This window comes from Ursus americanus, chromosome 8 (genome assembly GCF_024610735.1).
Source record: "Ursus americanus isolate L20-20 chromosome 8, mUrsAme1.1.p, whole genome shotgun sequence".
NCBI classification, from domain to species: Eukaryota; Metazoa; Chordata; class Mammalia; order Carnivora; family Ursidae; genus Ursus; species Ursus americanus.
In genome coordinates, this window is record NC_142134.1 from 68,411,633 (window position 1) to 68,438,206 (window position 26,574).

General features: G+C 40.1%; 1 protein-coding gene across 2 annotated transcripts in view; it reads right to left on the reverse strand.

Annotated features, from left to right (window-relative positions):
- SLIT2 (slit guidance ligand 2) overlaps positions 1–18,004 on the reverse strand; it is a 343,502-nt gene extending 325,498 nt beyond the window's left edge. For both annotated transcript variants that reach the window (XM_087864252.1, XM_045771455.2), the window contains exons 1-4: positions 17,826–18,004; positions 15,031–15,102; positions 13,775–13,846; positions 3,092–3,163 (exon numbers count right to left, since the gene is read on the reverse strand). In XM_087864252.1, the coding sequence (XP_087720378.1) occupies positions 3,092–3,163; positions 13,775–13,846; positions 15,031–15,102; positions 17,826–18,004 (395 nt within the window). The remainder of the gene's footprint in view (positions 1–3,091; positions 3,164–13,774; positions 13,847–15,030; positions 15,103–17,825) is intronic.
- Between the last annotated feature and the right edge of the window lie 8,570 nt (positions 18,005–26,574).

Below are 26,574 nucleotides of genomic sequence, written 5' to 3' on the forward strand. Positions count from 1 at the left end.
ATAATTCATATACAGTGTACCCTCTTTTTCTTTTATATTGCATTTAGGGTCCAAAAAAAGCATGTGTGCTTCTTCACCTGGCATCTCATTTTCAGCCAAGAGTCAAATGGTGATTATTCGTGAAAAAGTGCAAAGAAAATCTGCATAAGGTCCAGTGTATCAGACTAGTTTTAAACTAAGCATACAATGATAAAAATCAGACATCAGTAGTATGAACTACACATTAAGTAATCTAGTAAACTTCTTCACTGGTTCTATACTAGGATAAAAAGTATTAAATAAGGGTAAAAGTATTAACTAATACAGTAAGTTAGAAAAAGAGATACTAATGAGAATTAGGCAACAACTGATAAAGAGAAAACAAATTATAAATTTGTTTCTTTCATGAATTCTAGATGTGTCTGTCTCTGATACATTATGTAGAAGGACAATTATGGATTGTTTAACTTGTATATTCAACAACCAGCCAAATACCTTCCCTGTCCCAACATATTTTCTCTATTATTTATCAGAAGTCCTGTAGCCTTTGTTCTGTCACTTATCCTTCTTGTGAAAGGAAGATTCATTTTTCAATGAACATTTTAGAGGACATTTTTGTTTGTAGATTTGTGCACATTTTTCCATCTGTTAGAACATTTGTTTCGGGTGAACTACTAGACACCTATATCACATGAAGAAAATCTGAACCTGAATCCTTCCCCTTGGAAATGACACAGGCCAGGCAGTCAGGCTCACAAGCTTTTGTTCCCGTATTTATTAAAGACAGTTAATGGTGGTGCTTTAATGCAATTAATGATCACCATCATAAAAAAGTGGTCACATGTATCTTACAACTTATCCTCTCAAGAGAAGTATCATCGGTAACAATTCACTAAATCTAATTCAGGTGGGACAACAGTGCCTCGACTCAAAAGATTCCTGATGTGAGGATGCAGAAAAAAATTACACCACTATGTGTATTTAGTGCTTATGTCAGGTATTAATTCCCAATCACTATTCAACATTAAGCCATCAATCTGTAACTTCGGGAACATCAAAGCATTCAAGTCCCTCTCGCCACTAGCCCTAGGAAATAAAACTTTATCTTCCAAAACTACCCAGAGGAAATTATTTGAGCCAAACAGGTACATCATAACTCCGAATGCATTTTCTAGGTGCCCATTTTCCCACCTTTTTTTTACAAGCTTTTAATTAACTAGAAAACATTGCCTGAGAGTTTTATGGGTTCTGTTTCTTTAATTTACTTCCTGAGGCTATCAGTTCTCTTTCCACGTGGGGGCTTCCTAAAGTTATAAAATTACAACAAAACATAAGAGAAAATCCCGTGTCCACTACGTGATATTGTCAAAGAGGAAAAAATGTTCAACGGAATATAATTTGCTGATAGAGAATTCTGCACTGGATTACACCACCTGAAGCCTCCTAAGAAAATTAATCCAAGTACCTCTAGACTAAAAATCACATAGTCTTGCTCCTCAGAGACAGTGTAGAAATTAATTTTCCCCTCTTTAGCTTAATACTTTAAACTGTAGATGACAGACATTCATTTAAATTATATTTTAATAGCTACATAGAAAATAGAAAATTTCCATTTGGACACTATTAGCAAAGTAGTAGTTTCATATGTCTCATTATACACTAGCCTCGAAGTCAATTCTTCAGTCTCCTCAATCACAAAAACTTAAAGCAGAAAGTAGAATGACTCTTAAAACCATCTCTGTGGCCCTTCTTGGAAACTAAGCAGAAATATTTAAATATAAGTATCAACTTATATACATGCATAAAATCTTTATAATAGCCTAGATCCCATTTCCTTGGTCAAAACAGTCCTTAGAGAACTCTTACTTAAAAGTCAATCTTCAGGTTTCTTTCTTTCTTTTTTAATTTACTTAAATTGAGCCAGTTAACCAGCAGGGAGCACACGAAGGAGAAATCCTGCCAGGCGACTTTGGCTATCCTTAGAGGAACAGTACCAGGAAGGTCAACTCTAGAGAGGAGATGGGGTGTTAGTCAGCTGGCTGCACATTTGCCGACTGGGACAGTTCTCTCTGTAGTGAGTTAAGGCATCAGGAGAACCTAACAGAGATCCTGGCTACAATGCAGGGAGGGCTCTGAGAGGACAGTCCTCCTACTTCTGGACTTGATAACAGCAATATTGAACCAATAGGCTACGATGAAGCCAAGTTCGGAGAAAAGCAATGTGCTCACTTTCCCTAAAACACAAACCTATGGGACATCCCCGCATCCCGGTGGAATCCGTGCCGAGCAGTTTATTCTGTATATCCCAACAGTTTTGTCACAACATCCACGAACGACAATAATCGTTGTTATTTATTTTTCCAACACTTTGTAGTTTATCTCCCATCTGCACAAAATCATTCATATGGCTGAAAATCTCATTTTAAAAGCTTTCAAAAATGTGTTTTCACTATTACATATTAGGTCAGGGAACAAGCATTCCAGGGAGGAAAAACGGATTCTGCCTAGAACTCACATTACGCTCCTTCCAAAGAAGTACTTCCGTTAACAGAATATGACATATTTGTTATGAAACCTTTACAGTCATTCCTATGGCAGAGTTTGGAATTCTGGCTTTAAAGGGAACATTTAAGAGGAAATTTACAGCCCTCTTTAAATACCTTATAATAATATTTCCAGACTAATAAACACTACTCCAGTACAGAAACAATGTCAAGAAAGCGGACGTTAGGAACCCTAACTTTACAAGAAAACACTGCCAACTTCCTCTGAAGAGGAAATACAATGGCAATTTTCCCCTTCAGAACTTAATCAGAAGTTTCCGTAAAGAAGTGAGGTCAATCTCACCATCATCGCATAACCGAGAAAGAATAATACAATTACAATGACACATACATAAACCACTAAATGCTAACCAAATAAAACAACTGGAACCACTGGAAAACCAATCTTAAATTTCCATAAGAAGACAAAAAAAAAAAAAAGGCAAACTTTTAATCCATTAATCTATCGTGAATAGATTCTAGGAAAGCACAAGGAAACAGATCCAAAATACATTTAATAAAATACAAGGTACTACCCAAAGCAACAATAACTATTTCTGTCTACTTACAGCCTGTACAGCTTCGAAGTCCCAAGAAACAGCAACTCAGGAAACAGCTGAAGGTGATTTCTGTTTAAACGCCTTTTGAGAAAAACAAAAACAAAGCGCATGTTACACAGAAAATACCCAACAATGACTCTGTGATTTGGCCGTGTCATGCATTTCAGGAAAGAAAGAAATGACATTCAAAAGAATTCAAGCATTGCAAATCAAAAGTCGGTTACACCTTTTGTTACCTGACTCTTTAAAGCAATTTTCCATTACGCTTACTCAGATGATTCCCTCGGCCTAAACCCTAACCTCACGTCCTGTGCAACATCAGTCATCCAGAATATACACAATGAAAAAGGATGTCTTGACTCAGACTCTGGTGTCTAGGTTAGGCAAGTGCTGTATACAGCTCAAATGCCACAGTAAACATTGCCCTAAAAATAATTCACACACTGTCCCAGATGACCTAAATTTTCAGCCAAGGCATTGCGGGGAGATGGAAATTTCAATTTTGTTAGCATCTTGCTTAGTTGTGGAAAAAAGGTGTGAGAAAGTGTCAGCATGATTTGTCCCTATTGGCAAAAGCAGAGGAAAACCGCAAACTCCAAACCTATACCCACGGTTCTTGACCCTTCACTGAAAATAAGGCTGGGTTATAACCAATCGTGGTGGCTAAAAATGTTTAGAAAATGCTTTTTTAAATGTTTACCTGATATGAAGTTAAATTTAGGATTTACCAAAAAAATGTGATTGCAACCCTAACTCAATTAAGCTGTGATGCCATGTAACTAGTTCTTCTGGAGTGCGCACGCCTGTTAAACAGTAGGTAGGTTCTGGTGCCGATGTACTAACCTCCCGATCCCATTCATTTTAAGGGGACAATTTAACATATCAGTAAAAATAAACATCCATCTCCCAAATTTGAATAAAATAATGACAAGCTGATGCAAAAACGTACATTTAAATGATTTACAAGTTGTTATTGCTGTAGATGAGAGTAAGAAGGTCCAGAAAACTAAAGTCACACTGAAGAAACTAGAGGTATTTCTTGAGTCTTAAGTATAAATGTTAAGAGGACAGGAAAAGAAGGCATATCAATCTTGACATACATAAATGGTCATCAGGTAGGAGCAAAATTATACTTACTTAATCTGCAGAGGGCAGAAATAGCACTAGTGATTATAACTCTTAAGAAAGTAGATGATGAGGGAGGCCTCTCTAAGAATTAGAGAATTTCCAAGGATTGGAAGAAATGGAATGAACTTCCTTGAGAAACTCTCAACTCTTTATTCCACTTATATTCAAGCAGAGGCTATGCATTTTGTTTTGTTTTCCTGCAAAGGACATAATAAAAAGAAATCCTGCTTTAGACGAAAAATTGCACCAGGTGAACTCCAGAACTTCTTCCAACTCCAAAATGCCATGAGGCAATGATGAACACTGTAACTTTTGTTACATAAATTCCTATTATGAAGAAGTTGATCATCTACAGAAACATTCTCAACACTTAATAAAATGCACACTCATAAAAAAGTATGCCAAGACAAAAATTAGGGGGAAAATAGTACAATTAGTGGTGAAAGGGTGGAATTTCTTCCCACTTCCGCTAATTTTTATAAATACAGCATATAACAAGGTTAAATTTAAAGTGAAACCAAAAGCTATTACTCATTTATTTTTCTCTGCTGGGCATGGAGAAAGGAAGGAGTACTTCTGAGGAAGGAGTACTTTCAGAATCTACTATTACACAATTTTGATATAATTCAACTTAATTATGACCTTGTCACATTTTTCTTTCAAAAAATAAACTACAAATATTCACAATATTTGTGGCAATTAGAATTCTTCCAGGGAAGCAACGACTCTTGGAAAGACTCCCATTATTCAAAGAGCCAATCTCAATTTCCAAAATGGCAGACATGGGGTTTCGTGATCTCATCCAAACCACTGGACTAACAGACATCCTCCAGGATTCTCCAGCCACAACCAGTATGCTCCTTCAAGCCCCTACTCCCTGCTATTTGGGGAGCTTTCCTTTTTCAGATGGTACTTTCTTACATCTTATGTGAAGCTTCCCTGATTCCCCTACACAGAGGTAGTTCCTCCCTTGGCTGCATCCCTATACCCCCATAGCGTTTGATAAATAAGAGTCCTTAACATTGTATTGTATTTATTCACATACTCATCTTTTTCCTAGTAGACTGTAAGCTCTTCAAGTATAAAGACCACATCTTTGTATCCCTTCCCTTCTTCTCTGGCACTCAGTGGTTTCTTAGGAAATGCTAAATGAGAACATACTTCTCTTTTTGCATTTTGATATAGTTCAGCAAAACGCTAGTATATGCATTTTACATTCAGCCAGCTTTCCTCTGGGTTGCTTTCTGAGGTTCCTGCCTTAGTTTTTATGCTGCTCTCTAGCTAACCAAAGTCCCACCACCAAACTTGCTTTCATGTGCCCTATTCCCAACTACTTCCTTTCCCTCCCATCAACCTCTTTCCCCCTACTATCCTCAACATCATCTAGAAGTTGGAAGGAATCCAGTATGTCTAAACAAATTCAGAGATCCTGAGAAAGTAGATATTTCGGATTGGGTATAAGCAGTGTCTTTTTCTTAATTATTCCTTTCAAGTCCCAGCCATTCTTAATTCACTCTAAGATGATCACCGTTCTGAAAGGTTTGCATGAATTATCTCATTCCTTCTCCAGACCCAACCCCAACAGCACGTACTGTTGTTACTGCCATTCTGGAGAGCTCATAGAAAGTACAGCTAAACCCTGAATTCAGGTAGGGTGATTCGAGAACGTATCCTCTGAATTACCTCTATCAAAGAGACACACGCTAAACATTTCTAAACATTAAATCAAAATAATACAATCTTGAAATCTTATACTTCTCATCAATCTTTCCTTGGGAAAATAATAGCTTTATAGAGTCCATTTCTTTAATATCTATGAATGAACCACTTGAAAATAAAACATTTTAAAAAAATGAACTCGATATTCAGCTCACTGTTTTAAAGATCCATTTAAAATGCCTGAAGTTTGAGAGAAAAATGAAAATATGTATAAAATAGTTTTCTCTGAATTCAGGTAGTTTACCATTGTTTCATGAAATTATTGTGAATGATCTTAACATTGTCTAAACCAAATAGGAGCATAAGACAGGGTAGTATACTAGAAGGGCAGATAATAAGTCATGTGATAACATGCATAGAAAAACAGTATGAAGCTTTTTTCCTGTAAGAGTATCAAGACACTTGGGGTTCCTGTTCTTCATCAGTGCTAAGAATAAATGGAAATACAACATTAAAATGAAAGGTGAAACTCTTCCAAAATATTCAGTGAAGGGAAAAATTTTAAAGCAGGGATTTCTTGTAAAATGACTGGAAATTAAGTTCTTAAATTAAAGAGGATTTTTTTTTTAAATCCAGAATTACTTTAAAAACCACTAAGGTGCAAAACAATTTCTAAACAGAGCTGAAAAATAAGTAACCTAGCTAACATCTTCGAATGACACAGAATGCTTCTTAGTAGCTTGAAGAGGATAGTGCCGTAACAATCCTCATGTAAATGAGTTAAAGAAGCTAAAATCTGATGGTCCCAGGAACAGAAAAACAGCACGTAGTGAACTAAATCTATCTCTGAGGAGGATTTATGCGAGCCAGCCTAAATTGGCTCCCTTAAGCTGACCAGGTGGGTCAGTTCCCTACTGTTCCGAGCAAGGACACTCAATTGTGTCGAAGGAAAGACAGAGTCACATGCAGCCCTTGTACCATCACCAGTTAGACGCAATCTGCCCACAAGATCTCAGGGCTAACTGAGGTCCTCTGGATGGTAATTCATGACTTCAGAAAGGTGTGTATAAAGTGTGTCTCAAAGACATTTCTTCTTAGGGCAAAGATGACAGGGATCCCAATAACTGTTTCCTCCGTGTTACAGCCATTTTGAGCATGACCTTCAGTGGGGTGAAGGATCTTTCTGTGTCGCACAAAACACCACTGGCTTCTGAAATGCTGATTCTGAACAACCTCAATTTCAAGGGCAGCCTGAGCATTATGGACAAGCGTTGCTTCAAATTATCTGTCAGCTGCTCCTATGTCTTGTCCATCGGTAAAAGTGACAGTCTCTTACTTTTTCAACTTCTACCTCAATTCAATGACTATGTGCAGCCTTTATCCCAATTCAAAATGTAAAATGGAAACAACTGTTCCTGTTGTTGTAAATGTAAAGTATTTTAGCAGTGTGCCTGGTCTGTAATAAGCGCTCAATAAATCTGCCTTCGTGAGTTTATCACGTACCATCTCCTATGTCATACAAAAATGCCTTCTTTTCAGGTAAACTTCCACTCGTGTTTTAAAAAGTTTTTATTCTGACATTTTTAAGGCAAAGATTTTAATGTTTATGTATTATTTATATGGATAAATCAAGCTTATTAGTAAAAGTATTGCTTCCTTTTCACTCCCCTTACTTCTTGGCATTTCTCTACATCTTCAGAGCAATTATGAGAAATACCCTGAAACAAACTTGATGAAAGTTTTGTACATTCTTCACATCTTTTCTATTGACATATGCCATGAACGATAGTAAATATGAGTGTACAGAAGTCCAATTTATTACGTACACATTTTATTAGCTCAATAAAACAATGCCTAAACTGAGCTTTTGAAAAAACAGGAGAGATGTTGAAATGCATGATAACAGTTCTTTAAATTCCAACCATGTGACAAGCATTTTATGAAACTATATGTACATTATCTTACTTAAACCATGGACTGCTAGTATCATTATCTCTGTTCCAAAGATGAGGAAACAGGTTTGGAAAGATGAGCAATCTGATCAATATCTCATGGTGGAATTGAAACCAAAGGTTTTCTAGTTTTGTGCAGTAACAGTATAATACACAATGGGGTTTATCTGAGGCGTGATTATTGCTAACTCAAAGCAAGAGTTTTCTGATGTCACTCTTACCTAATGTTTCTGATTTTAAAAGGAGGTACAGGAGTTTGTATCTGTTTAGAAAGCATAATCAACAGTACAACCAAGGAGTATACTACAGAATGGGAGGCAATAGCATATAAAACTACGAAGTGCCTAAGCAGAGGGGAGTTGAGGTTCTCTGCACCCCACTTGATGCCAGAAGCTAGAACGGCAGCATATAGTGGGGGGCTCCAGAACTACCCACCTGCATCCAAAGCAGACAGACACTGCAAAGACGACAATCAAGTAATTTTTTTTATAAATGTTCTCATAATGTAATATTCCAATTGCATCAATACCAAATCATCCCCATGTTACCAAACTGTCATTCTGAAAGCGTTCTCACCAATATTGCCTGCAGTCCAGCAGATATAAGTTGCTTTGAAAAAAGATAAGAGCAATATATATGAAAGTCCCTGCAGAAAAGTCTCTCCTTCCACGTAAAGTTGTGAAATTCCGTCTAGCAGGCATAATTCAAGCAGAAAGGTATCCAACAGGAATGAAAGACAGAATTCAATGTAAAATATTTGACATTCACTGCTTCCACAAATACATTGTAACAGTGCAAACTAAAGTACTCATTTCAGAGGAGGTATAAAGGACACAGCATCTAGCAAACACTGTCACAAAGGATGAGCCCAAAACAGATGTGGGAAAAATAAACAGCCTTGCTGCTTCAGAATTTATAAAATGGTCCACAAAGAGCAAACAGGCCTTCTCGCCACTGTTCAACTTCAAGGCCCATAAAAAACGATGCATGAGAAACCCTCTCAAGATGGACTCAATGTTCTGTTAAACTTTCCATAGTGCACGTGCGTTAAACCCTTCTCTGATCGGTCAGTCAATGTAACTTAAAATAGTCTGGTATCGCTTATAAATGAGAATAATTCACATTTAACAGATATCACAGATTAAGTGATACACGCTTGATCATCTATGGCATTTTTATCTCACGCAGGGTATATACTCGGCCTCTGTAAGTTTGATGTATTCTCGAAAGACAAATTATACTTCCTAAAAAAGGAACTTCTGCGATTTTAAACTTGGTAGTATAAAGAAGTCGGAGAACAATTCTTTTGAGATGAGCTTGCATTCTTTTCCAAGGAGATTAGCACTGTTGGTTTGCCCTTACTTTAAGAAAAGGAATGTGTTATGTGTTGCCTGTAAACTTGTAGGATTAGTCAGAAGAGGGATTCTCTACATCCTTGATGAACAGGGGATAAGTGGTGCTTTCCTTCAGACCTGTTCCACAAAATATTCTCCACTTGAACTCATGTGTCGCGACCTACAACAAAAATCCTAAGGCACGGTAATTCCTCCGCCTCACACTGGCTGTCACATGCTTATGAATGGTGTGTGTACACAGGACCACCTTAAAAAAAAATAATGTGTCCTTTAGATATCCTCTCCTGGGAATGCCGTGTTTAGCCAAATGTAGGTTCCATTGTAAAGGGATTTAGACTTTTCTAAACAAAAATGAGTATTTTCTTTATATCGACTCCATAGAAACTTGAAAATGTCTAAGTGGACAGCTTTTTTTCCCCAGGAATCCCTACATGGCTTTATCATAATACTTCAGGATTCATTTTTTAAGCAAAAAAGCAGATCAAATGACATAGTAGGCAAATATAATTTCAAATCTAAGGATACTAAAACGTGGAGAGTTGAAAGCAAAAAAACACCCTTCCATGTTATTGTTATGAAAAGAGAAACAGTCCAAAACTCTGCCTGTATCACTACTGCAATTTCCTTATCATAAGGGTATGAGATGACTGTAAAGTTAAACCGAAGCCTAATACCCCAGATTTTCTATGGTATGCTATTGGTTTTCATTAACATAATTTAGGAATATCAGCATTTTATTTTGCATATAAGTGTTTCACTGCATTAGGGACTTAATGTCCTAACAGTTTTCTGACAACCTTAACCAATTTCAAAACTTTCTCATACTTGTGCTTTTGTGTTAGGAAGAAACCCGTAAACGCAGATGATTTTCACTAGTGGAAACTGAAGTGGCCTGGGTCTCTTTAAAAGGCCATACAATAGAACTTTAATGACTACAGCATAATCCCATAAACTATAAGTGAGCAACAGAATTTTACACCAGCCCACAAATGTTCTGGGCCCCAATGTGATCTTTTTTTTTTTTTTTTTTAACCCTCAAAGACATTATGCCCCAGCCAAGAATTACTTTGAATTAACGATTTGCATGGAGACTTTATTGCAGATACACACAGGTACCTTCTCTGAAGGATAAAGGAGTATATGGTATAAGTGTTCCAATTCTTTCTTGTAGTTTATTTGTAGTTTGTTTTCCTTAATTAAATTCCATTGAATTAACTAGTTACTTAACTAAATTATATTTCAGTTGAACACTTTGATTAAACAAATAGGAGACCTCCTAGTACATCTACATGAGGCACATTTCTCAAGGCTTCATTTTATTCCCAGATAAACAGGTACTACTGGCAACACAGAGTATGGAAATCTGCCACTGCACATGTTAGGTCTGGGAGTATAGTAGGAAATTGTCAAAACAGGAAGTAACGCGTGGTCATGGTGTGTAAGTGTGATGAAGACATACTCTTTTTACAGTGATTCATAACCACATTCTGGTGATGATCATATTATCTGATGTTGTTTTCCATACAACAGAAAGGAGAGAGAGAGGGAGAATGGGAGGGAGTGTGGAAAGAGGAAGTTTTTTGGTTTTTTGGTTTTTTCTTCTAGGAGGAAGGATTTTTAATACCACCCATCTATTTCTTGACATTTGACTGATAACCCTGTATTTCAATGACTCTTTGAAGTGCAAAAATAAATCTTTCTTTTTGTAGCTATAATGCTTTGATTTACAAATAATGACTTTCTCATTCTATGCTAAAATTAAACTCAACCTAACAACAGCAACAACAGCCTAATCTGTTTCTTACAGTTTAAAAGTTGGATTTCTAAAAGGGCACAGATCCTGTCTTCTGTTTTCAGACTTGTCTTCTTTCTCTAGACCAAGCTAAAACTCTACCAACATAAAACAAAAAGAAAAAAAACTTATAATTTCGAAATGTTCACAAAATATCACTTTGGAATTGTTTTATCATTTTAAAATGAAAAATACTTAGAAACATAAATTACACACAAATAAAACTGATATTTTTATTTTTTGTTCTTCACGCAAAGAATGAAAATTAAGTTACTATAAAGATTATATGAACGGCATTTGTAACATAGCCTTCATTTATACATCTTTTCATTATTTAGAGTCTGAATTTAAAAATTCATGTCTAAATTGCTAAAAATCGCAGAAGCTCGCACAGCATCTAATTAGTTAAAAGTTAATTCATTAATCACTTCCTGTTCTTTACACTGTCTCTTGCAACTTTGTGGGAAAAAAAGGCAAATTTTTGTGATGTTGGTGACCACCTACTAAAATAAGAATATATCCCCATAGGCCATAGTAATTTGCTTATGGAACCCTCTGGTTAGATTTTCTTGTTTTTATTTTTTAAATAATATACTGAATAAAATTTATGGTAGTTTATTTCATGAGAACGTGAATGCGTTCTTTAACAAAACTGCCCTGCCATTTAATGTATTTAAAAAAAAAATAAATATTTGAAAAGTGTATCCACGATGTTCCTAAGAAATGGTTTTGAATTCCAGAGTCCCAAGGAGATGAATTGGCTGTCAGATAACAATGTGCTTCCATCAGATGGACTTGGCAGTTGTAAACAAAAGGAATTTTCTCAGCTTTTCCTCACAAATATGAAATATTTGCTTTCGGTCAACAGCTGGGGTGATTTAAAGAAGTCCTGCATATATATTAGCTTTCATTCAAAATTACAAATCCTCCTTCCACTCTGAAACATCTGACTGCATCTTGGTAGAACTGAAAATTGTTCTGAGATGAAGTGACATTCTCAGGGGAAGTAAAAGTCAAAAAATAGTACCTACTTACAACTCTAATCAAATTTCAGATCACAAGCCATCTGGTTAATAATTTTTAGAAAAAGTTAATTTGTTCAAATGGCATTTGAAGTGGCTTGAAAAACAGTGAGAAAGTTTGGTCTATTTAGCATTTCTGAAAATATTTCAAACTACAATATAACCAAAATACAGACTGTGTGAAAAGTCACTGAAATTCCTTCAAATGGATGTTGCTTAAGAATATATATATATGTTTCCATAGGATAGCTAAAAATGAGTCATGAAAAAAGTGTTATGTTTGACTTATAATTTTAAATTATCTATTCATCTTACCGAGTATTTAAATTATATTGATACTTTGTACATAGATGAATTAAAAACACCTTTACAAGATACTCACTAGGAATTCATAAAAGGCTATGAAAAAGATCCATGTATATTTTCAGAGTATTTTTATATACTAAAAGATAGGTTATGAACTTATGAACTTCGTAATGAACTTAACCAAATGTTTACCTTGTTTTTACTTCTCTCTGAAAACTAGCTGAAAGTAGTGACTTTAAATTTAGTTTGAATTCCACAATTATATTCCCTATATTGTAATATTTATCGTGGACAAAATTTTACCATAAAATAGACACCTCTGGGTTTAATTTTACTTGTGGTGATAAAAATGGAGCCTATATACTTACAAATATCTTAGAAGTTGACAAGCCATTTTTTTTCTACTTACAATTACACAGAATTAACTTTTGCCCTTGGGCCCAGTGACTCTGAGTACATGCTATGCCTAAAATGAACTTCATATTTCATTATTTTAAATAAAATTTTTATTTTTACCTAAAGTGCCTATTAAAACAGGCATGGAAATTGTTGCTCCTTTTAATAGAGCTGTTATTTGCCCTTAAAATGCAAACTTACTAAACTTGGGTTATCAAGACATATGAGACATGGGATTCATACTTCAAATTACAAAGTGTGTAATTTATTTTAATTATTGTAGACAAAAGATTTGTCCTTTGTAGATGTATACTGTGGATATAAATTAATAATGGCCCTCCCTCAAGAAGTATATATCAATGTGTAAGATTTTGTGCCTGAAAAAATAAAATAAATTTTAAAATCTGGAGTCCACATGATATTCTCGGAAGAAAAAAAAAAAATCAATGTTAAAATGGCCAGGCTTTGATAATATAATTCTTGCTTCCATTTCTATTAATCTTTAAATTCTTTCTACAGGAGAAATATTTAGAAAGCTACTATGAAATAATGAAATAAAGCTGTGAATAGCTATTACTAACAATGTTCACCATAAGTGATAAATATCAAAAAGCAAATTTGTATCATTAAGAATTTAAAATATGTCCTCAAATGTCACTAATGACACACAAAGCAACATCATGAAAATTAAAATAACTACTAGCAAACTTTTCTTTTCCATAATATACTATAAATGCAAATAAAATCACTACCTTTCTTCCTATAAATCAAATAAAACAAACTAGATGGACCATAAGGAAAACATGTACCTCTCTAAGTACCAAAGCAATGGTTATTAGAGGAAATCAATGTCTCAGGAAAGGAAGTCTGTATTTTTTTTATCTTTATTAAAAGTTAGTAACATTTGTGCAAAATTCCACAATTTCTAATTGTAAATTAGTCTGAAAACCACTTGTTCGACCTCTTGTTTCTGTAAAATGTTCAAAGACTAAGACATGAAATTGAAGACATGGCCCTTGAAATTCAAGTATTTTTTAAAAATACAGTTATGTCGTCATAACTTTGGAATTAAAAATACTTACAGTCTCTCCAGTTCTTTAAGATCCTGGAATGCTCCTCTTTCAATGGTGCTAATCTTATTCTCCATAAGCTGACTGAAATGCAAAGTATAATAGGGTCTTAATGTTACCACTCCCCATTTGAGCGAGTTTCAGTGCAGCAACTGAAAACTTGTAACCTCTTTCCCTTTATAAAATTAAGCAGTTGCTCTGGTTTGAGATTTTAATATCAAATTTAATCATGATATATTTGAGAGAAATCACAGACGACAAAGAGCATCCACATCACAAAACTTCGACAGAAAATACTAATGTAGTTTCTTACAATTTACTAGTCAAAACTCTGACCCTCCGACTATAGCTTATCCTGAAAAGCAGCAACCCCATGACACTGCAGTTTTGATAGCTGTTTTTGGTAAAGTGATTTTGGAGTGAGTTCTTAACGGAAAGAATCGATATACAGCGTGTCACCATACAAATACTTTAATTCACTTCTGGATATACATCAGAAATTGAAAGATTTCATAATGGTCAAAATGGATCCTTTAAAAGATCAACACCCAACACACAGTGATCAAAACTATATATTCATTGCAATGTAAATATTTACAAATCTGTGGGTAAAAACAGTTTTACATTACATTGAACCCCCAGGGAGGGTTCCCTCACAACAAATTTTACCCACTAATTAAAGAAGTAATCATATTGCAACAATATCATAAAAACAGCAAAGATGTAAAATACAAGAAACAATTCAAAATATGACTGACCAGTGTATTTTCACAGAGAAACATTTCCCATCAAAAACTGCAGGAAAGTTGGACTGCTTGATTTTAATGTTCGAAATTACATCTAAGTGTTGTTTGCTAGAAAAGTCTTTTATATTAGTAATAATAAAATGTAGACCCACTTAAATTCTTTCTAGTTAATCTCAAATCCTAAAAGTGTATCAAATGTCTCACATTACTTATTCATATTGTGAAAGCAATTATTCTACACGTTTTTATGCATAAGGCACTTAGGGTATGGTATAGCAAACATTTGAGGTCATTTCTATAATACTGTTTCAAGGGCAAGCATCCAACCTAAAATAAAAGCCTACATTTCCATCAAAAGCTGTAATACAATGATAAACCACAAAAAGAAAGGAAACCAAGACCTTTTAAAATTTTATGCTTTTGTCATTGGCACAGTTTTTCAATCTGAGACCAGTAACAATACAAAATATGCACCCTTAAGAACAAAAGAAAAATCTTCAAAATACAGGAGAACATACTTACAGAACTCTTAGGTGTCGAAGACCAGCAAAATCTGTCTTGGTAATCCGTGTGATGTTATTTCCATTCAAATCCCTAAGACAAAACAAGAAAATGAAAGTTCCATTTTATTCCTATCAACATCTTGTTAAACAAAGAAAAATAAAAAAATTTAGTAAGAACTTTAAGGGGAAAGATCGGTTCCAATCTCTAAAGTAGTTTACAAAGTAAAAGAGAGAAAGAAGTAGTAAGCTTTGAAATATGTATATATTTTTAATGATTCTTCGCAAGTTTATGAGTCCCTGTTTACTGGCATCTGACAAGAACACGAAGTGATTAGATTATCAGAAGTCCTCTTTTGTGTCTGTATGGGAGTGCTTTCAATTTTTGTTTTTATGAGGATGTGTACATTAATTTCACAGGTATTCTGCTAATTTAACTATTAATGTTAGGCACACCCCGAAAAAGTTCCCCTCAGGAAGTTAAGAACAATAATTTTCTATTACTACCCAGGAAGACATTTTTTAAAATTCAGAACCCTATCCTTAGGTGGCATGGGGGCTAAACTTCCTAAGGCAAAGAAAAAAGTTAGAGTGCCATCAAAAGAACTGCACTTCAAAGACTTGCATTTATAGGCATTTACCTTCCAACTATTTTATGTTTGTATGAAAACTAAACTCTTCATTTACAGCTCCGGGAACCCCGCTGTGATGGTAAAGTCAAAACTATGAGCGGGGATAATAATGGAAATAGATTCAGGCCCTGACATTTTTGTTCGGATTTCAGCACCACGTTTGCTTCAAGTCACCACCCCCTTTTCTGGCATCTTAGGTCAAGATCTAAACTTGCCCTGGTTCCAATCATTTCAAGTAAAACCAGGCTTTGCTGCGGTTTGAATGTTCGCCTTTACGGAAGTAAGTTTTCTCTTACCTCTAAGCTGAAAACATCATGTTGGAAATCTGTATGCAAAGTACTTATTTTGTCAATGGTAGAATTCTATAAGCTAGCACTGAGTAAACTATTTTCTGAAAACTTTATTGATCCCTCATAGGGATATTTTTTTTCAAGGACCCAAAACTCAATATTTTGTTCTGAGTGCATTCCCTTTTTGTTGAGTAAGACGTGTTAGTGCCTAAACTTTAAACTGTTTTTGAATAGCACGAAATGACAAGTGCTAGCCAGAATTCTGCATTGCTTTCTCCCCAACCCACTCTCCATGCCGAGCAAAGTACCACCAAGTTGTTCCTACAATTGCTGGGGTCTTTTACGGGCTATTTGACATAACGTGAATCCCTACCCCCAACCCCCGCCCCAGACAAACGTGGTAGATCACATTTTGACAAGACACCCTTGGTAGGGCCCCAACTAGCCCAGCGCTGTGGGCCTTGGAAGGAGGGAGGAGAAGTGGGGGGCAGGCCAGTGAGGCTGGGAGTGGGGGGAGCCATTTGCAAAGGAAGAAAGGGCTCAACTCTGGCCTTTAAGCTGAGAGCGAGGGAACTGGGTTAGATAAGAAGAGCGACTCGAGGCGCTGCGACCGCGCGGGTGGAGACGTGCGGGTCCCAGCGGGTGCCCTCCGCGGCGTGCAACCCTCACACCCGGGGGGTGCAGAAGCCCCGGGAGCAGAGTCGGGGCGCGCTTGCCCCCGCCGCCCTCGCCCTGCGCTCGCCGGGCCCACGCGCAAGGGTGAGTGGAGCGCGCCCAGGGCGCTCGGGCAGCGCGGGGCGGCGGCCTCAGCGTTCACAAAGGGAATGGCCTCCATGCTCCACTTCCCTGAACTCGGGAAGTGCCCCACAAGGAGCGCGTGGGCCGTCAACACCGGGTCTGCGATTACTTCTTCATTAGAGATTCACAGAGACAGGGAGGCGGGGATGTCTGCGGGCAGCAGAGCGCGAAGAAGGGGAGGAAGGAGAACTGCGGCCACGTGAATGGGCGCAGAAACTGCCAGAAAGGTGTGCGGGGGGGCCCAAGGGCTCAACAGGAAGGGCCGGGGGGTGGGCAGCGGAGGGCCACGGGGTCGCTGGAGCAGTCGGACCCCGCTCGGCAGGTTCGGGTTAGAGAGCCAGCCCTAACTTCGCCTACACGTTGGGAAAAGGTCCTCCTCTTCAGTCACTGTTTTGGACAGGTCTCCTGGGGCCCGCCGCCGCCGCCTCCTCACTGGGGACGTGGGGGGCGGGAGAAAGTCGCGGGGGCGGCATGCGGAGACCGACCGAGCTGCCTAAGTCCTGGGGCATCCTTCCCTCGGAGGCCTGCAGAAGCGCCCCCTGGGCGGACTCTGTCGCCTCACGACCCCTTCTCCCCACCCCTCCGTCCCCAGGAGGGTGACACTAAGCCGGGGAGGGAAGATTTGTCCCTTCTGAGTACCCCCGCCAATGTCTCCCCGCGCCACCCCGCGGCGACAAAAGCTGGGATTTGGCCCTGAAACCGACCCACCAGTGTTGGCAACCGCAAGGTGACTCCGTTTACAGAGTCTGGGGAACAAAGTCGCGTCTCCCTTGCCCCGGGCACTAGCGAGTACTTGTCCCAACGTCCCCGGCTCTCCAAGCCCCAGAAAAGTCGCCTGCCCTGGGATGCAAGTGGCTGGACGAGAGTGGGAAGAAGGGACCAAGCGCAGCTGCCAGCGGGCCCGCCCCTCCTTGGGCAGCGGCCCCTCCCTGTGCAGCGCCCTCCTGTCCTTCGCCCTCCCAGGGAGTTCTAGCCCAGAATGCGCGTGCAGGAGAGCTACCCAGGCACAGGTCCCTGTGCCGCTTGATCCCTCCAGTCTCGAGGAAGGGAATGGGCGACCCAGTATGGGGGTGAGGGGTGGAAGATCCCATACTCACAGCCTCTCAGTGTTGCGGGGAATATTCCTGGGCACGCTGCGCAGCGCCAGCCCGTGACAGTCCACTGTGCTGCCCGAGCAGGAGCACTGCGCCGGGCACGCCTGCGGCGCCACCTCGTTCAGGATCACCAGCACTAACCCCAGCGACAGGGACAGCGTCTGCCAACCGACGCCGCGCATCTTCCCCCGCCGCCTCCTCGCTCGCCGGCGCCGGGGGTTCCTCTTTAGCTCGTTGCTCCGCGCGAATCGCGCTGTGTCTGAGGCCCAGTATCTGGCGCGGGACTAGGAACCCAGAATGTCCGGGTAAATGTACACAAAATAATATGGAAGTAACAGTAATAATATTCAGGGCAGTAGAGCTGACACAGGTACGTGCCTCCCACCTCCCCTCCACCCTCCTCCAGCAGGGCAGGCACTCCTCGGGCAACTTTAGGTCCTGAAGATCAATCGGACAGGCTAAGGCTACAAGGAGACCCCAAAGCTGCGGGGAGGAGATCACGCGTCGTCTGTCTCAGAAAGATCAACTTGGCGGTAAAAGAGCTGGGTCTTCTAACGTCCGTAAAGATGCAGGGCCGGTTGCGCGGAAAAGGGAGTGCTCGGATTCCACTGACCCCTTCTGCAAATCCGATTCCAGTGGGGAGGCTAGGAGACAGAAGAGAGGTGCTCAACAGAAATGGTGGCCTCGATCAAAGTGGGCTCTCGGAAGCTAGAAGGCGCAAGAACCCAGCGGGCCGGGAGCGGAGCGCGTCGGGCTACTGGGCATGGCGCGCGGGGGCGCACGGGGCGGGGGCGCAGCCAGGGGGGCGCGGGGCGGCGCTGCGGGGCTCCGGCGCGGCTCACTCCCGCGGCCTCCCGACAGCCTGCGGCTCTTGCGCAGCCCGGACAGGTCCTCGCCGTCTCCCGACAGCCGAGAGCGGTTTGCAAACACACATGCACTTCGCCGAAGGATGTCTCGGCAATCCCGCCTCCCGCCCGGCGTCCTTGGCGACGCTCCGCACCAGGGCCTTCCCCGAGGTCACGCAGAAAAGACAAAAGGGCAATGGGGCCGACGCAGCCGGCAGCAATATCCACTAGTCACCACCCCGACAGAGGAAATCCAAGAGGCCAAGTTGAGGACCAGAGCTCCTCCGAGGATTGAGTCGGGGCTGGATGGCAGGCAGGCCAGGAGTGCAAAGGCCAAGGTGGAGGTGTCCCTGTCTTGGGTCCTGCTGGAGAGTCCTGGGGGATGACGAGGTGGCAGTGGGCCGGTGGGATCCGCTACTCCGAGGAGAGCCCAGGAGGCTACTGAATGGCAGTCCTGTGTGCGCGCGTGTGTCAGCCCCTCGCGTCTCCCGGATGCGCCGCAGCTCCGCAGCAGACACCTGATGGCAAAGGTGGACGAAACCAGAGCAGGCTCCTAGGCGGACGCAGCCCCTTGGCCGCTCCCGACAGCCGCCCGCAAGTGGGCCCTCCTTCTCAAAGTGCAGGAACTTTTCCCAGGCTTTGAATCCCGTCCCCCACGGCCACGGTGGCAGTCTTCCCGCCGACGTCGCGACGCCGCCCGGCTCCTGGTGCTGCACCTGACTCGGCGGCCGCAGTCCCAAGCAGCCAGTCTCCTTCCAGCCCCTTCCCCTCTCCTGACTGCTTTCCGCGCCTCCTTCAGGGAGGGAAGGGGCGGAGAGGGAAAGCGGCGAGAGGCAGCGGGGACTCGGTGGCTCTGCTGGCTCCCGAGCTCCTGGCAAGTGTCTAAACAATAGGACGGACGCAGCAGCCCTAGTCTCGCTCGGCTGCGGGAAGGTGGGTTGTTGTTGTAACTGGAGTTGTTCGCTCGGGCTGCCTGGCGCTGAGCGCAGCCAAACAAAAACCCGACCCGCGCCTCTGGAGCCGGCTTCAGGCCCCCGGACGCTTCCCTTTCTCTTCAGCACTCCCGCCGTGCCCAGAAAGCTCGGCAGCTCCCGCCTGCGCCCGGGAGCCACGGCGCTCCCATCACTCGCTGCTGCCGCCGCCGCCGCCTTTTTTAACCACCGTCTGCGGCAGCCACCGCCGCCACCACCGCCGCCGGCAGCCTCCGCGTTCCGCGCGCTCCCCAAATAAATAACCCCAAGTCAGAAGTTAAGCCGGCGCCGGCCTTATATACCCAGCGGAGCTCCCACCCCCTCGGCCCCGCCCCGCGCCGCCCGGCACCGCCCACTGGCTGCGCGCTGGGCGCCCGCACCTCGCCCGGGAGAGGTGAGGCCCGGGCTGCCAGCGCCAGGCGGAGGCGGCGGCGGGCGGCGCGTTCCCGCGCGCCCTGGCTCGCGCCTTAGCTCCCACGCCCCGACAAAGTTTGCCGGAGGAAGGAGGTTCCCGGGCCTCCGCCCCCAGCTGCAGGGCCCGGGAGGTGCCCCAAGCTCCGAGCTGGTTGTTCGCGGTGGAGGAACGGGGAGAGGGCGGCTTTGAACGCGACTCATAAATAAATAGCGCTGCTAGTGCCTTTGCTGCAGCTTTAGCCACGCGATCCTGAGGGGCTGCTCAGTGTGTTTGCTGCGCAGCAAGAGAGAGACCGAGAGATTATGATTAAAAAAAAAAAATCTACCGAAATAGATCTGCCTGCGCTCACACACACATGTGTATTTTTGGGAGCTTAAAAGTTCAGAGTTTTTGCAAGTTTTCCAGCCTTCTCGCCAGCCTTCCCATCTCTGAGCCACCCCCTTCCGTTTAACCCTTTCTTTATAGTCACACACTTAACACCAGGCTCAGTTGACGTCTTGGGTATACAATATGCTCGCAAAACCCTAAGGGCTTGAATGTGTGTGATTTTACTCTCTTAGGAGGGAAAACTAAATCGCTAGAAACGCACATTGTAACCAGAAGGTTTCTTTTATTTAGGGGAAGATCTAGATTCCCCCCCCCCCCCCAACACACACACTATATTTTGAAGGAGAATTTCCTTGTTTCTTCTTGCCTTTTTAGTGTGATGTGTGTCTGGCAACTGCTACAACCCTCCTGCTCCCACTGCTCTCAGGCAAAAACCAATGTCAGGATTGAGTTGAAATGATAACTAGAGGAGTCAATTACTTTGCTTGAATTTAAAGTGCCTCATCTCCTTCTTCTTGTCTCATTCCACCTTACAAGGCTTTCACAGGAAGTAGTGCAAACTCCCAGCTTAATACCAGTCTCATAGTGTGATAATTATTTGTGTCATTATCTGTCATCTCCTTGAAAGCACGAGAATCTGTCCAATTCACTTTTGTATTTCCAACATCTAACAATATGCCTACCACATAGTCATAGTCGACGCCCTGAAAATTGACCCCCCCTTTTATTTTAACATAAGAATGTACTCAATCTGAAATTTCACCGATATCTCTATTAACTTTTTTCCTACTTAAAATTTCCAAAATGTCTTTTAATGAGGCTGTCTCTACCTGTTCATTTTGCCGGGTCTGGAAATCCTAAGCTATTCTGTGGACATTTCCAAAGACAGGGAATCTATTAGATAACCAAACTGGAACTCCTTGGATTACTCATTTTAATGCCATAGATTTATGTTGCTCTGTTCCTTTAAAGACTTAAAAACATTTAACATTTATTAACTCATTTGTCCTTCTAGATTTTAGCTTAAAGGTCTCTTATGTAACTTCTTTAAGAAGGAAAAAGTGAAAGGCATACTCACATTTTCTTGTAAGGATAATGAGTTAAAGATTAAGTGCCTATGAATGACCAAGGATTCTTCCACCACCCTACCCCAAACCCAGTGAATTTTCTTTAGTCTGTACCAGTATATTATGTGGTTGAAATATGTTTACTACCACACTAATTACTTTAATTTCGTATCTCTGATACCTTGTCAGCAACAAGATGTATTTATGTTCAACTTTATCTGCCACCTAGAATCATTGTTCTTTATTTTAATTGCAAAACGTATCTTGCATTCCAATATTTGCAAATAATGCTATTTATATTGTTGCACAAAGGAAAGTCATAAACATGAGTTCAAGTTAGATTCTTTGCCTGGCTCACTTTCCATTCTGTGTAAAGCCAAGAAAAGAACTGAAAATAACATTTGTAGCAACATGCCTATTGGAAAGCATTTTTAAATTTGATGAAAATTTAAATAAGAAGATATGTCCAATGGATTTCATGAAGAATAAAAAGAAGACTGCAACTAATTCCTGAGCAACATGGCACATTAATTTCTCTGTGTTATCAACTTTTCAGTTAATAAAGGGAAATTTATACATGAGTGACCAGGTTTCTCATTTTGAAAGCTATTATTATAGTATTCCTTCAGTATTATTGTAGGGTGTTTTTTTGGAGGCCTTGCATGCTTCAGTACCATTAACTTCTACGTCTTCATTTTCCTGGATTATGTTGATCCCAAATGAGATCTGAATTTCTCTTTGACTGTGTTATACCCATTCTGAAAAAAGCCTTCTGTGGTGCCTCTTGTCACCACATGAGGTCTCCATAAATCCTGACCTGAATTAAACAGACGTGGAAACCACTAGAGTCAACGTTCAAGTCTCCTATTATGTTGAGAAAAAAATCCAGTTGCTATGATAATTTAGAAAACAATTTAAATTAAAACCTCATAAAGTTAAAAAAATAAAAAGCAAGCATTCTCTCAATTTGCATTTTCTTTGAAGAAAAAAGTTGATGAAATTGGGACATACGGAGAAAGGGAATAAGAAGAAGAATGATGAAAAAGAGGTAAATATGAGTGAAAAATATAATAGCAGTAATAGCGTTGATCAAATTCACGAAGTTAACAGAATAATTACATGTCTTAAACTGCCTCCATGCTATTATTTTCCATTGTTGCAAAATGTGCTCGTGTTAATTTTCTAATTTTTCTTACAATATCTTTGCATTTGAAATATAGATATGGAACCCCAGAATCATGGAGATTGAGATTTAACTAAATATTTTTCCATGCATCCCAAGTGCCAAGCTAGTTGATGGAGTTAAAACCACAGTGTAGGGGCGCCTGGGTGGCTCAGTCGTTAAGCGTCTGCCTTAGGCTCAGGGCATGATCCCGGTGTTCTGGGATTGATCCCCACATCAGGCTCCTCCGCTATGAGCTTGCTTCTTCCTCTCCCGCTCCCCCTGCTTGTGTTCCCTCTCTCACTGGCTGTCTCTATCTCTGTCAAATAAATAAAATAAAATCTTTAAATCAAACAAACAAACAAAAAAAACCACAGTGTAACTGTATATGGTTGACATTTTACTCGTATTCAGGTGAGGACACTGGTCTTTAGTCAGGTCTGATTAAATGGCAGAGTTGAAATCAGAACCTGAGTTCTCTGACCTCCAACCTCAATTGGTTCTCCTACACACAGCAATATCTAGAGACCCTCTGAAACTCTCAGGGATCAAGGAATCTATAATTCATCAGGAACTGTCACTCTCTAGTTATGGTCATCTAAAAAGAGGAGAGGAGAGCTAGGGCCTGCAGCTGCAGCAACCCAAGCATATTAATACCCAAACAGCTTCAGGAGTTGGCTTAAAGTTTGAGATGATTCTCTAGTGCAGTGTTCTCAGAGTATGGTTCCTGGACCAGAAGCATCAGAAAGGCCAGAGACTGGAGCTGGAAAGGCAAATATTCAGACCCCACCTCAGACCCACAGAATCAGAAACTCTGGGGGTGGAGGCCAGCAATCTGGTTCTAACAAGCCCTCCAAGTGGTTTTGATGCTCACTGAAATTTGAGAACCACTGCTTTCTAGAGCTACTTTGTGCTTACCTCTGAGCCACTTAAGTATAGAGAATTAAGCAGCACTGAGTGATGGATGGTGCCTGCTGAGCCGGCTTCGGCTTCTCCTTGCTGGGCATTTGACAAGTGCACGTACCTGATAACCTCTAGGGGGCACCAAAATATTTTTATGTACAGCCCCACAGAGGCAACAAAAGCTTAGGCTCATTTTCCAAAGAAATGGCCTGGAGAGGTGGAAAAGGGCTTCAGTCTCACCAAGCTGCCCTAATTATTATGTCTCAGCCAGTTAAAAAAAATTCACCATATTTATGGTTTTTTTTACCAGTTTAATATTAACATATTATGGGACTAATGATACCCGCTGTTCGTGATTATGGTGAAGATTAAGATAGTATCTATCAAACTGACAAAGCACAGTGCCTGGCATAGACGGAGGTATTCATGAAATAAAAAGCAGTATCACTTCTTTCATCCTTACTACTGCTATTACTAGTTAAATATTTCTAAAACATTGTATGCTATTGTGAGAATTGATTAGATATTTCCATTCACTGTTAAAATGATCAGGTAACTTCTTGTCCTGAAGCCTGGAAAACCCTGGGGCTATACTTTAAGAGTAGAAGACAGACCATGCCCTGCCCAAGACTACAGTATTTCATGGGCAGAAGACTAGAGATGGTTACAGTTAGTTTCATGATACTTCCATCCCATGATATCCTTTGAAGGAGTGAAGTTGGTTTTCCATTGCCATAATAAAATAGCTTGTTGGTGGTCTGGTAAAATTAAATGAAAAATCTAAAACCTGGATATGCTGGTAAGTGAGATAACTTGGGAGGCTTTGGATATGTCCCTTAGATTTTCTGGCCATAGTTTTTCTCATTTATATAAGGTTGGGATTAGACCAGTTGAACCATAAACACTTCCCAGAGCTTAGTAATAATATATTTATTAAGTAATGTCTGTGTTCCAAACACTTAGCTCCTTTCACGCTCACAACAATCTGTTAGAGACTATTTTGATCTCCCATTTATACTTAAGAAAACGTGGGTTCACAGGAACTCATTCAATTGGTCATGTTCTTAATAAGTGGAAAAGTAGGAATTAGAGTTCTGATCTGACACCCCAAATCTCATTTTATAAACATCATGATACACTGTTTCTCAAATTCTATCATTTAAGTATACAGCGTAATGACTTGTTCTATATATATTTAAGACCAAAATGTCTTAGGGGAGGTAAAGGTGGAGTAAAGAGACATTTGAACATTAAATATATAATATACTTGGGCAACAACAACAACAGTAAAAGGAATAGTCAATACCCAATGATGCAGGTTAAAAAAACCACATTAACATTAAAGAGCCCAAAGGAAAATATACAGAAACATTTTAATAGTTTTAAGAGGTTAAAATTAATTTGCAAGAATTTAACCATCAAGGGAAAAGGAAATACTGCTGTAAATGATTTTAAGTTGCCTGATCTTTCGACTCTACTAAGTCTAAAAATGTGCCTCCTGGATTTTCACAAAAGAAAAAAAATATCTTCCTGTGTTACTTGGGAACGAAGGGAGAGAAACCCCTCACACCTTCTGCTGGCTCCAGCTAGTTAAAAAAAGTTGACCTTCCTGCTACAGGGTCATTATATCAGGCTAAAATTACAAAGAGGTGCTCTAGTCTAACATAAACTCACAATAAAATATTTTCAAATCCCAAAGCTAAATAGTATATATTTTAGATAATAATCAATTCTGATTAACAGAGACTATTCATAACCACCATTAGAAAATTGTAGTTCAAGAAACATGGCCGCCTGATGGCCCAAAAACCATTTTCTCAAAGAAAGAGTCACATTAGTGTCTTCATCGAAGAGTTAACAAACTTTTTCTGTAAAGAAACAGACAGTAAGTGTTTTAGGCTTTGCACGCCAATAGGCAGAATTAAGGATATTATACAGACTCCTATACAACAAAGAGAAAACAAATTTCCACACATGTTTTACTGATGTAATTAAATACATAACAATTGGTTACAATTGTTTTGTAATAGAGATCTACTTAATGGGAATTATGGAATTACGTTTAGAGGGATAACATTTCATTTAATTGGGGTCCAAAGTAAATATTTCCTATCATCAAATCAATTGCTAAGTTTAATATACAAAAATCATTTTTAGCTCACTGACAACAGAAAACATGTGACAGGTCTAATTTAGCCTTACTCCAAAAAGGTGGTTATTCGATGTGCGAGGTCATAGTTTCCTAAAGGGTTATGTTAAAATTCAAAGGGATCTTGTCAAGATAAAAGCTCTGAGCTCCAAAGTGCTGTGTGACAAACAGTAAATGTCCTCCTCAGTATTATCTACTGCTTTCTCTAGTTCTTCAGCTCTGAAATGCAATTCTGCAAAAGCATTTAAAGAAAATTTAAATTCATTTCATTTTAATATAAAATAAATTAGTACAAGATATGCTGCATATCCATTTCTTCCATGGGCTTATCTGTTGAACCAGATGGTCCTCATATATAGAATAAAGATAAGAATAAGTAACACTTATTAAGTATTTACTATGTGCAGGCATTATTCCAAGTGTTTTCCTTTATATTCTCATTTAATCCTCCTTGAAAACTGCATTACCTAAGAGATGAGGAAGTTGAGGGACAGAAAGGTTGAGTAACTGGCCCACATTACCATGAGGATGAGGGAAATGAAGTTGGGAAAGGTTAAATAACTTGTACAAGGTTGCTCAGTTAGGAAAGGGTAGAGAGAGCTAGGATCTCAACCTAAGCAACCAGGGGCCAAAGCTCTAGGCCTCATACTAATTCATGAATCCTAGGAAATTCATAATAATAAAAAGAAAACTATGCATATGAAAGAACTACATAAACTGTAAAATAATGTATTAATATTCTTATTTGCACTGTGACTATTTTTTTTTTGCACTGTGACTATTTTTAATTGAAGATTGTGAATGCAAAAAACAATATACAAATATTTAGTTAAGAATCATTGGGGTGAATATAATCTGACTTGAGCCAACCCTTTTATCTCCTTTCCATAGTAATGGGATTCTTTCATTTCTC